The sequence below is a fragment of the Corvus hawaiiensis genome, chromosome Z (assembly GCF_020740725.1).
Source record: "Corvus hawaiiensis isolate bCorHaw1 chromosome Z, bCorHaw1.pri.cur, whole genome shotgun sequence".
In the NCBI taxonomy this organism is placed as follows: Eukaryota; Metazoa; Chordata; class Aves; order Passeriformes; family Corvidae; genus Corvus; species Corvus hawaiiensis.
In genome coordinates, this window is record NC_063255.1 from 35,889,237 (window position 1) to 35,901,782 (window position 12,546).

General features: G+C 44.0%; 1 protein-coding gene across 3 annotated transcripts; it reads right to left on the reverse strand.

The window, feature by feature from the left end:
• Window positions 1-1,403: 1,403 nt before the first annotated feature.
• On the reverse strand, window positions 1,404-11,407 carry S1PR3 (sphingosine-1-phosphate receptor 3). 3 transcript variants are annotated; one of them, XM_048292484.1, is made up of 2 exons: window positions 11,285-11,407; window positions 1,404-5,799 (listed from the first exon to the last, which is right to left on the reverse strand). In XM_048292484.1, exon 2 carries the CDS (start codon window positions 5,615-5,617, stop codon window positions 4,472-4,474), a length of 1,146 nt encoding a protein of 381 aa, XP_048148441.1. In that variant the 5' UTR covers window positions 5,618-5,799; window positions 11,285-11,407; the 3' UTR covers window positions 1,404-4,471. The 3 variants fall into 3 exon arrangements, with proteins under 3 accessions (XP_048148441.1, XP_048148442.1, XP_048148440.1); XM_048292485.1 differs by lacking the exon at window positions 11,285-11,407 and adding an exon at window positions 11,103-11,207; XM_048292483.1 differs by lacking the exon at window positions 11,285-11,407 and adding an exon at window positions 10,881-10,980.
• Between the last annotated feature and the right edge of the window lie 1,139 nt (window positions 11,408-12,546).

A 12,546-nucleotide genomic window follows, 5' to 3' on the forward strand; every position in this document is an offset into this window, starting at 1 on the left:
TCCCTGAAGGGCCTGTCTGCCCCTGAGGGAGCTGGCAGCTTCCCCAAGTAGAGTACTGTCAGCAAACTTACTCAGTATTCTGTAAAGTACTGCATCCAAGTAATTTATGAAGATGTTGAAGACCACAGGGCTGAGGACAAGGCCCTGTTGAACCCCAGCAGTGACAGGTCCCCAGTCTGATGTCACCCCATTCACTGTAACCCTTTGCGCCTGACCCATGAGCCAGCTGCTCACCCACCACAGAATGTGTTTATCCAGCTGTGGGCTGGAAATTTTGTCCAGAAGGGTCCTGAGAGAGACATTATGAAAAGTTTGGCTGAAACCCCAAAAGATTACATCAAGGGAAGCCCCCCTTGATCAATGAGGTGGGTTACCTTGTCATAGAAGGAAATCATGTTTGACAAGCAGGACTCTTCCCCTCTCATGAAGCCATGCTGACCGTGACCGATGACTGCATTGTTCTCCAGGTTTACAATACCTCCCAGAACAAACTTGACCATGATTTTACTGATTTACTGATTTTACTGATTTTTACTGATTTTACTGATTGGGCACTGAAATGAGATTGACAGGCCTGTAGTTTCCAGGGTCCTCCTTCCTGCCCTTTTTGAAACTTGGCATAAAATTGTCCAGTTTTCAGTCAGCTGGGACCTCTCTGGATTCCCAAAACCCCATGAAAATCATTGAGAGAGGTTTTGCAATGACTTTAACAGCTCTTTGAGGATTCCCAAGGCCCCATAGATTTGTAGGGATCCAGCTGGAGCACCAGGTCCTGCACAACTCCACTGGGAGTTGATCATTCTTGCAGCCATGGTCCTCCAGATCAGGGCACTGAGACCCCCTTTGTCTGTCATCTGTGTTGAAGACAGAGGCAAAGAATGCATTAAACACCTCTGCCTTGTCCACGTCCCTGTTTGTGAGGTGACCATCCTCACCCTTAATGGGTTGATTTTATTTCTAAGCTGCCTTTTGTCACTGATATTGAAATAACTCTTTTTATCATCCCCACAGTTCTGTCAGCTTCATCACTAATTGAGCTTTGACTGCACTAATTTTCTCCCTACACTGGCAAACAGCATTTCAGTATTCCTCCCACGTCACTCGACCTTGCTTCCACTGGGCACACACCTTCCAGTTTAGTTTCATTTCCAAGAGAAGATCCCTGTTTAACCAAGCCAGCCTTCTGGCTCTGGGGTACTGCCTTCAGGCACAATACCCAGAGTCTAAATGAATGTTTTCCATAGAAGGCCAAAACCTTTTCACAATTCTTTGAAAAATGACTGCTACTTGACACCTTTAGTTTAAACGTCTGAGACTTTTATTAGAAGTTTTCAAAATGTTTCTGGTACCTAATGAGTTGAAAACACTCTCTAAGACTGTTGGGAATAAAAGACTCTTGGAAAGCAGATTGTGAAAACTTTTATTTTCTACATACATGGCTGGATTTGCATTTACTTCATAATCCATAATCAAACCAAATATTCCAATTCACGAAATAATATGAATGAAATATTAGTCTCCTTTGTAGCCTTTTCTCCATGTAAAACCAATTGGAAAGGAAAATCTAATTTGGTTTCCTGTATGCGCAAATCAGCCTAGATAAAAGGCTTAGATTCTGGGATGTGTTTCTAATATTTTAGGATGAAAGAAGATATTCATCATCTTTTCTCAGCTTCAAGGGTATGTTATTTTCCTGGCTGTTTAAGGTCCACTGCTGTTAAACCTTTGACTTGTCCTAATTTAAAATTCTGCTCTGAAATCTTCCACAATCTATCCCTTATCTAATACTTCCCAATGGGATGTACTCAGCGAAGATTGTATTGACAATAGGTTTTTTTCTCTTCAGTCATAAGTACTTTGTAAATTGTATTATCAGTGTTACATGTGAACCCATGAATCTTAGAAACCTGCTTCAAGTACAGCAGGGCAGTGAACTAACAAATATCCCCACAGCTCCAAAATCAGAGAAGGAAATCAAAGTAGGATGAAATGGTTTTGTACTAACAAGCAATCACATGGCCTTTAACAGTGGATTTCTTTGCATCATTTGCACCTTGCACCAACACTGACAATAGCTAAGGGTCAAATGCAGAAGTTAAAACTCACTTTTATGAACATTTTCTTGGACTCTGTCCGTTAAAAATTTTTCTTTATTTTTCACCTATATAGCAAGAATCACGTAACATCATTGACATGAGGGTTGGTGTGGGTTCAGCCACCATGTTTTTTCAAACCATTCTGTTCCTAAGGCTTATCTGCTCTACAGTAGCAAGGAAGCTGGCACATGCCACTACTTTGGGAACTAACACAAGTATACAAATATTTTAGCTGGCAGTTTTAAAAGCCACAACTTCAGGGGAGAACTTCCACAATACAGCCCAACAGCAATGTAACATCTAAAAACCTAATCAAGCCATGGCAATGCAATGTCACCAGTTCTATTTCTCACAAAGCTACAGAGCCTGCAGCCTGTATCTACAATTCATATAGTTACATCATGCTTAGCTTGGTTCAGCTTTTTCTTTTTGTCTAAGTGCACTGCTTGTCAACATTTTTGGTAGAAATTATTTAATATTTACTACTCTCTTTCACAGTTATTTCATTCAAATACAATTCTTTGTTCTTATACACTTTTCTAACAGCATAAAACATTTACAGACTGTTAATTTGTAAAAGATAATCACAATGCAAACCTCTACATTTCAAAGGCTTTTGCTACATACAATACACAACTTATGCACTATCCATACATGAGGAGCGTCTAATGCTGCTGCTTTAAATGATTAAGACCAGAGTAAAGCTAAGGATGAGACCTTTCAGGCTGTGTATTAAAAAAAGCCTCAACTACTTCTGATTGTGCATAAGGCAAGGTGTGTTTTGAGACATTAAACACAAATCTTTGAAAGAGCCCAATAAAGTTAGATGTATACATTCTTACTGAAAGACAATGGGAACTTGTCCCAGAATTTCCCATCAAATTCCACTGAAGCCTCCAGCCATAAAATACAGTTGATGGAAGTACCACAGGCCACTTCCATGGGGACCTGAAACCAGATGTCTGTGAAGTCTTTACTGCTCCAGGACTCAGGGAACCCCTTTGACACTGAACACCATCCTCTACTCAGGTTGGTAAAGCAGTGATGAACTATAAAGTTGTTTTCAGGTTTGTCTGGAACAGCCTCTCAAAAGGTTGGGGCTGGGGCTCAGGTCTTCCAAACTAAAGAAACGTTCCTTCCAGATCCAAATCAGGGTCGGGTATAAATGGAGATATGCCCTTCAGCATGATCCTGTTGTACCGCATCTTCCCTCTTGTATCTGCAGAAGTGTCCAGAGATGGCAGAGGCATAGGGTCCCACTGACAGAAAATGGGACATTGTCCCACTGACTAAACTTCCCAGGGAGAATTTCTAACACAATCCCATGCTGTGGTAGGGCCTGGAGAGGAAAGAAGAAATTCCACAGGAACCCACTGTGGTTCACTGCTCTCTGAAATGATACGTATCTGTTTCAGAACTGAACGATCTCAGCTTAGGTAGTGCATTCACAATGTACACAGGTTTACATAGGTTGGACATACATTTTTAAATATATTGAAAATAGTAAGCAAAAATATATGCATTGAAACAGCACATACACTTGTTACACATGTATTGAGGGATCACATTTTAACTACTTTAAATAGCAAACATATATATCCTCTCTCAACGGTTATTTACTACTGCTTACTTAAAATATGTTGTGAAATGCCACAGTGACAACTGCCATGTTGTCTTTCACTAAACATGACAAGTTTGAATAACAGTGGAAAAAATAAAAATACTGCATTGATATGACTTGCTAAACTTTCTGACAGTTAAAAGCTACTACTTCATTTTAAATATCCCCATTGTAACGCATCTATTTGTACAATTAGTCACATTACACTGTATACTGCAATACAATGTTTAGCCTGTTGTAAACTTTTACCAATCAATGACTTTTTAATGAGAAATTGTACAAATATACAGCTATTTATACCACATACATATAAGGCCATTAACACAACAGCAAGATACATATAGAGAACTATAGTCACCAACTTATATCATGAATTCTCCCAGTTGGCAATAATCGGGCTCATCTTCCAATTGTCAGAAGTCTTTAGTGAATGCTGAAGTTTCTAAAAGGTTTTAATGATGTCTTGCAAGATCAGGAGGTGCCAAATGAAGCCTTAGCATGCAACGCCATTGTGGCACGTGGTGTCGTTAGTTGTGCATGGACTTTGTCCTGGCTGCTGGGTAGCATGAAAGGCTTTTTCTGAATCAGGTGTGTTACTGAATGAACACCCAAAGCAAATGATTGTTGATAAATAAGTCCTCAAAGTTAAATAAATGGTAGTGTTTTCCCCTATGACTGAAGTGCATGAATATTTAAACTACACTTGTAGCTTAAACCTAAAAACCACAGAAGAATATTTGTCTCGAGGAGTCCTTTACTTACAGAAGTTTCCGTTGTGAAATGAAGATTCATTTTTCTCAGCAATACATGAGGGAACATTCATTGGTGGGAAATCTTCCTTTGGCTTCTGGGTATTGCTGCTGCTCGATTTACTTCGACTGTGATCTGGTGTGGGCTGAATAGGCAAAGATCTGGCCACCTTGGATTTCACCAGGCAGCCACAAACAAGGCGAAAGAAAGCCCGACGCATTTCCTTACTGGCCAGGGTGTAGATGATGGGGTTCATTGCGGAATTGATGACAGCCAGAGCAATAAACCAGTGGGCTTTGTACAAGATAGAGCACTCCTTGACTCTGCAGGCCACGTCAATGAGGAACAGGATGAACAGTGGAGACCAGCATGCAATGAAGACACTAACAACGATCACAACAGTCCTAAGGAGTGCCATGGACCGCTCCGTGTTATTGTGGTTGGTGACATTACGACTGCTGGACTTAACCAGTATGTAGATACGGGCATAAAGGATGACAATGGCGACCAAAATGGCTATGAAGATACTAATGCAGAACACAACATACTTTTTGGAGTAAAGAGGCAAAATTGTTGAGCAATCTGGTAAGTTGTTTATACAATTCCAGCCAAGGATGGGGAGGGCACCCAAAGAAATCGAAATAAGCCAGCATGTACCAATGAGAAGGAACACTCTGTATTTTTTATTTGCGTCGTAAGGCCTCATTTTAATCATGGTCAAATGCCGCTCAATAGCTATTGCTAGCAAGCTGAAAGTGGAGGCTCCCAGGGCAACAAACATGCTACCTTCCCTAATGAACCAGATTGTGGAGGACAAGCTCAGAGTTTTCTTCCCAGACATAAGAATGTTTACTTTGTAAACAATCCCAGCTAAAAGATCACAGAGAGCTAGATTGCCTATAAAAAAGTACATGCGGTTGTGGAATTTATTGTTTTTCCATATGGCAATCAATACCATCAAGTTTTCCAGGACTATGAAACTACACAGGATCAGAAATGAAATAGTGGGCAGGTCTATTTTATCAGTTGCCTTTTCCCTTAAAATAAGCTTTCCTGTGTAATTATAATGCAGTACAATCAGAGAGTCCACCTCTTCATTTCCTTGAGGGCTGACAAGAGCATCAGGTGGCATGGTAACTGCTGCCATCATTCGTTCCCTGATGGATCCTTGACTTTTTTTCTTCAGTATCACGAGAATATAGTTCCAATAATTTTCCACAAGAGGGAGATCAAGCCACGTTCCTCCCAATGCTCCTCTGGGCAGGCGTTGTGTATCCCCAGCTTCAGCAAGCCTCGCATATTAATTCGGGAAAGTGGCTCTCAAACCAGGCTCTGAAAATAAAATTAACAAATGCAACATAAATATCACTGTCTTATCATGTCACCCAGTGCTTAAGTTGCAACATACATCCAGGAGCCAAGGGCGAGGGACTGTGACTGACGAGGCACCAAGGTCAAGCACTGCTGCACGCCTCGCACAGGAGCTGTAGGTAAGCTCAGACACAGCCTGGATGCAGAAATACAAGGGCAACGTAGTGAACTGCTCAAAGGTGTTTCCCCCCTACAAAATTTCCATGCTGAAAAACACACAGAAGAGCCATGAGAAGGACTAGAGCAAACAGACCCAGCAAGCCCCAGTGCGCACAGAAAGCAGCTCACCTCCTCTCAAAAAGACTAAGTGTACATTGCACTACCAAGACACTGCCCAATCATCACTGCCTCCACAGCAGTAGGGAAAACTCTATGCTTTCTAAGCTTATTCTTGTTTGCCATGCAGACCCAAGGTAGGACAGACCCTGAGAAAGTTGGTGTCAAGTCTTGATGGCAGTGTGCATGTTGTCAATGCCCAAAATAACTTTCCACAGTTAATGGTATAAACTCATGCTATCTACAATTGAGAAGATGCACTGAAAGCCAGTCATCAAAAAGGCAGTCCTACTTCCCATTCAAATTAATTGGATTTCTGCTACCTTTTTTAAAATAAACATTGCAAGTCATATTTTTAAAAGTATTGTTTTTCTTTATGGTTAATTTTACTTTTTTTTTTCCTTTGCATAGGTATACAGGACATCTATTTAATGTTCCTTGGTTTTTTAAAAATGAAGAAGAGTTACAACAAATTTGTCTTTCTCAGAAATTCTGATTTTCTTTAAGTTACAACTTATATTTACTGCAACATCTTCCCATGGACTTTGAGGTTCCATTTGCATAGCAGATCTTCCAATATGTCTTTTTTTCAATAAATATCAGATGAAATCTGCACAGTAAAAATATCAGAAGATGTCAGAAGCACTTACTATTTTACCAAAAATGTTGCAGTTTAGTTGCTGCATACCCCAATGACAATCAGTGCTCATGCCCCAAATGTATGCACTGCAGATGAGCAAATGGCCAATTTTTCACTTCTCTAAGAAAGCAAGGATGGTGATGAGGACAGCACTTGTTTCACGTGAAGCAAATTTGTGATTTTTTTTTCTGGGAAGGGTAAGAAAAAAATTTGTGCTGAAATAAGATATTTCTCATGGGCCCAAAATTAAATAACTTCGTTTGGGGAACTTTTTAAGAGTTAGAGCTCCTGACCACAGCATTTATTTACTCAAGGGTCATAAAGATTTTCCAAAAACATTAAAGACACTTTCAAACGACAGGTATCAAGGGAAGGAGGGATGGAACCAGACGATCTTTAAGGTGCCTTCCAACACAAACCATTCTCTGATTTTATGATTGTATATACAGGTTTCTTAAGATCAGAAAAATGTGTGGGCCACTGCCGACCCAACAAACTGTTTTGGGCACTTGGGAAGTCAGAGATGCATTTTCAAGTGCCTTCTGAGGATGAGGGGAGCAGCAAACCACATCCCAGATGAAAGTAAAGGGATTTAAAGGATGACACACACCCTGTATTCCCACCCTTCCTTTTCCTTGATTCCCTCCTTCAGCAAGGAAGTCATCTGATAAAAGCCTGCAGTGAACTGACTTGAATTCTTTAGTACAATTTAAAATTACTTTCTGAGAAAATAATTTGGTGTTTACCCTTTGTTATTTCCCCATTCTAGTTCATAGGTCCAAACTACTTTGGTTGAAGAGGTCCACTGGGAAAGACATCCAAGAAACACACAGGCTGCTTGGTGTCCTTGGTCCTTTTTTACTCTGAAGATGATAGCAACCACCTCATTCCTTTCCCAAGAGCTGAACTGGGCCCTTGAGCTGTTAAATTCTTTTCTGAAGCGTGCTAACAGTGAAGCTCTCAACAGAAAAACTTCACCTCAGCTAAGGTTCACTGTACTTGTAATTCAGTTACAATCTGTGCACTGTTATCACATAAACTGTCACAGTCGTTCATTGTATTGGCTTATAACAAAATCCTACTGTGTCCATATGAATTGCAAGTGCTTTCCACTGTAAAATAAACAATTACATTTGACTAGAAAAGTATTTTTTAATAATAGTTCAACCAGCAATACTCACCACACTGGCTGATGACTGCCAGAGAGAATAATATTCCTATCATTTAAGAGCACCACATGCAACAAAATAAATGTTTCTTTAAGTCATTTTCAAGTGAGTTATCACACTGGTCTATCAAAGGGCAAATACATTTCTTTCTGTGAAGAGAATTATATGCCTGACATAGGAGTTTATCAGCCACAACTCAGCAGATGTAAACTGTCATGACTCTACTAAAGGTAATGGTGCTATACCAGTTCCCCTGGCTGAAGGCAAGGATGATGCACTCAATCAGCAGAAATCAGTCTCTGCCATTGTTGGTAATTACATCTCTTAAAATTATTATAGCAAACTTAGTATCACAAAAGTAAATCTCTGCCTCTGACGAGCTAGTAAGACAATGAAGGTCGTAACATTATTATTTGCCAAGACTCTCAGTGACTGAGTATCACACATTTGAAAGACATTTGAAAGTTAATATAAATAATAATGTAATAAATTAGAATTTATTTCCAAGTAATATCTTTCAGCCATACTCTTCTTTTGTTTACCTCCTGCTTTGTAGCCAGTAATTCAGAAAGCACATTCTTTCTTTAACAATTAGAAAAATTAATGTAGGTTGCGCATTACAATAACAAGACAGCGACAGTCAGGTTCAGGATAACCTGTGTCACTGCTTTGTGACAGCTCAAGGATTTACTCCTCAAAACAAGTTTGCCCCAGTCACATCCTAGCTGCAAAGTATGGACCTCAGTTCAAAATATTTAAAAATAACCTGAAGAACCCGTCTGTGGCATGTTGCTTGCCCAGCACGGCCACGGTTAGGTTCCTCAGCATCCCTGACTCTTGAAACCACTGGAAATGAGTTTTATTTTCTTTAAAGCAAAGAAGAGGATCCCTATTGCTGCACCACCAGGTACCACTAGAAGGATAAACCTCTTTGCAGTGCAGGGGCAGTCTGGCTATACTTCCTCATGGATGTGCTGGCTAAAATGGTGATTGCTAAATTACACAAATTAAGGCAGTGGTACAATGTCAAGAACCACAGTCATGTGCAGGACAATTCAGCTGCCTTCTCCAGCTATTTGGCTGATGTCTGTCATCCCAGCTCCAAGGACAGAGAAAGCAGTTGGGGTCAGCTGCGAGCACCAAGATACTGCCCATCCTAGGCAATCTCCTTGCCCACCAGCATGCTTTGCGGTTTCTCCAGTGGTTAATGTGGTCTCCTGCAGACGTCAAGGATCGCGGGAGGGTCAAGCACTCTTTCAAATTAGAGCAGGGGCTCTTTAGTGTGGATAATATCTCTAGGGTCCACCTAGGGTCCAGTGTCTGTATGGTCCCTCTGCCACACATGCCATGTCCCTCTGTATGGTTTTCTGCCACACGTGCTATGAAAGAAGCAATGCTGTGTGGAAGGCCACAACCCCTTGACCTGCCCTACTGCAAGACAAACCTCCTCTGTGTTCTCCAACTGAACCACAAAGTGGTACAGGTAGAAGCTCAGGGTCACAGTTCTCACTGGCTGCCCTGGCCTGCAGCTTTTCTCTGGGAATACGCAATTCCCAGGGCCAGGACACAACAGGGAACCTGTGATAATGGGGATGCCAAAACCCTTCAGCATCCATCTCCCTCCTGTACATCTCTGCTCTCTGTTTCCAGTGGGCTCTCTGGTTATGAGTCTCACAGGGAGCTGAGAGCTTTTACCATCTCATGAGTCACTGGGCACTTTGTATCTAAAAGAAATAAGAAATTTCTGTATTCAAAAAGTGAGCCAAACTGCTCTCAATTTTCCTGAAGTCAAAGCAACAAGTGAGAATAAAGTGAGCATAGGACTTGACCTTTCTCTACCTACTTTTGCCTGCAGAAGAATACATGATACCCTGCATTCAGTACACTCGTAATTTCATTGGAATAGTATTTTCCTGTTTTCCAAATAGACACAAACAGACTTGACTGAAGAAACCGGATGCCCATTCACCACCACCACCACACATACTGCAGTTCTCCCTTCTCTTCCATGTACAACAATACACTTTGGCCAAAAAAGAGAATTTTAAAAATGGCAAAGGGAAAGACAAGAATGCAAATCCGAAACCAAACTTTTTTATATTTTATGTATCTGTAATGCCTTTCCAAATGGAAAGCAAACACATCTAATTTATCAGGCAGACCCTGGTAGTCTCATTAACAGAAAGGGCTTTTGGGAATAGCAGCACATTTCAATACACATTTCCACTGAAATTAAGCTGTGCTAGATGCAAATGAAGTTTAGACAATAAACATCTGCTACAGAAAAATGTCTTAGACAACTCAAACAAACTTAAAAAATACTTTTTCTTAAGTGAATGTGCTGGCTTTTACAGCCTCAGAAAAACAAACAGTTATTTTTCTTGGCTTCTGGCTTTTAGACATCAGTTTAAATTTTGTAATACCGAGTAGCACTCATGCACACCTCACAGGGGAGCTCCCGGACGGTTTAACTCGTGGTCGTTAAAGGGAAGGCACTTTGACTTCTTCCCCCGCCTCCCAGCGCTCCCAACCTATTCCCCGCACTCCAAACTTCAGTAATTGTTCTCAAATTTCCATTAGAGCTGCGGCCCGAGCCTTCTGGGGTGACAAACGTCTTGTTTAAGTTACCCGACGTGTCCGCGGCGTGACGGTCTCACACAGGGCACACCGCTCCACCCACGGGATGTGAGGACCCCTAGACCCGGGGTTCCCACGCGGCTCGCCGCCGCTCCGTGCCAGCCACCACTCCTCTACGCCACACCCCGAGCGGTGGCGTCCCGCTCCGAGAGCCGGACCGGCACCGCTCTCCCAGCCCGGGGGCACGGGGACACCTCCGCCGCACTGGCCGCAGCGGGACGCGCCGACGGCCGGGCGGGCAGCGGCGGGGCATCCCGGGCAGCGGAGAGGGGCACGGGGCGAGCAGGGCGCGGCGGGGCTGCCCCGCAGAGCACAGGTACCTGCAGCGTCCGGCCGCGTCCCACGGCGCTCCGGGGCCGCCGCATCCGACCTCGCCGGCTGCTCGGCGCCGCTCGGGCCCCGGGGCTGTGCTGGGCAGGACCGGGCCGGGCCGGGCGGGGCTGGGATCGCCCCGGCCCTGCCCCGCCGCCGCCGCCACTCCCCGCGGCTCCGCGCTCCCCGCCGCTGCCCGCAGCCGCCTCGCCCGGGTACCCCCGACCGACCTCCTGACCGCCCCTCCGGGCTTTTCTCCGAGCCCCCGCGTCCGTCCGCCCTCGGCTCCTGCCTCCGACACGCTGCTCCCGCGGCGCCGTCCCCGCCGGACAGGCTCCGCTCCCCGCTCCGGCGGCCCCTGCCTGCCCCCGTCCCGTCCCACCACGCCTCACCCCGCCCCTTGGCCGCTCACCGTGCCCCATGCCCGGAGGAGCAGCTCCCCAGGGCTGGATGTTGCCGGCGGGGCACGGCCGCGGCATAGCAGCGGGTTTAATGCTTAAACGGCGCTTCGGGCAGCCGGGGTGAAAATGTGAGGCGGCAGAGCACACCGCCGAGTATTTATAACGTCCAGAAGAATGCGAGGTGGAGGGTTACTCGAGTCGAGCGATCAGAATGTTCAAGTGGGGTTGTACGTATGCTACCTCTGCTCCTCTGTTTCACTGTGTCCAGCAACGCGACCTTCAGAGAGCTTGAGTCGAGAGGCACAGGGTAAAACATTCAGAAATTCTCAGTAAAAGTACTTCTGGTTTGACCCAGGACTGCCGATTACAGCATGCTCTTGGAAAGGTACCTCCTGACAGAATTATTGACTGAATAATAGCAACCCAAGGATAGCGATAGGCATGGGGATTGAGTCAGTGATGGCAGCAGCACTCTGAAAATTAAGTTGGAACCTGGATCCCACAAGTGTCTTATTTAAATGTACTTGTAAGATGCTTGTGGGTACAGCAAATCTTTCTCTCAGAAGTGCATATGATAAGCTGGCAAACAGGAGCACTACAGCAACCTCGCTAAGCACAGGCAGACGTGTAGTGTTGCCTATCATCTCACAGCAATCAGTGTTTTTCTTGGGAGCCTCCTGTCTGGACCTGAGCATCATCACCCTTGGAGTCATGCCATGGGCTCGGCTGTCAGGTTGCCTGCACTACTGTTCTGCAGGGAAGAAAAGTCCTGGAAGAAAGCAGAACTAGGCTTTTTATAGTCAGAAGTTTTAACTGATGGAGCAGAACAAATGGTTGTTGCTGTGACTGGTTTTTGTCTTCTGAAGAGGAGTAATAAAACCCTTCTTGTTTAGGACTTTGGTAGGAAATAAGGACTACACAGAGCAAAATGGTGGCAAAATTGCTTCCAAGCTCACAGACCCAATGGATGTGGCCCCACTTGGCTATGGATAGGACTATACTGCAGTCTGTAGTGGTCTTAGCCTTATCTCCTGTCCTCCCATTCCGTGTGCTGTGTGAAAGCTGCTCTCTTGTGCACAACAGAATGGGAGTGGAAAATTCCTTCCATGTCTCATAAAGGTACACACCACTTTTTGGCCACAGGGGAGCTCAGGCCTGTGGATCACTACTCTCCCAGAAAAGCCTTTTTCTACAGATTCCCTGAAAACCACCCCAGGAAGCTCTGTAGTCCTCTTGGCAGCTGCTTGCTACACACCATCAAGATCCAGTTCTT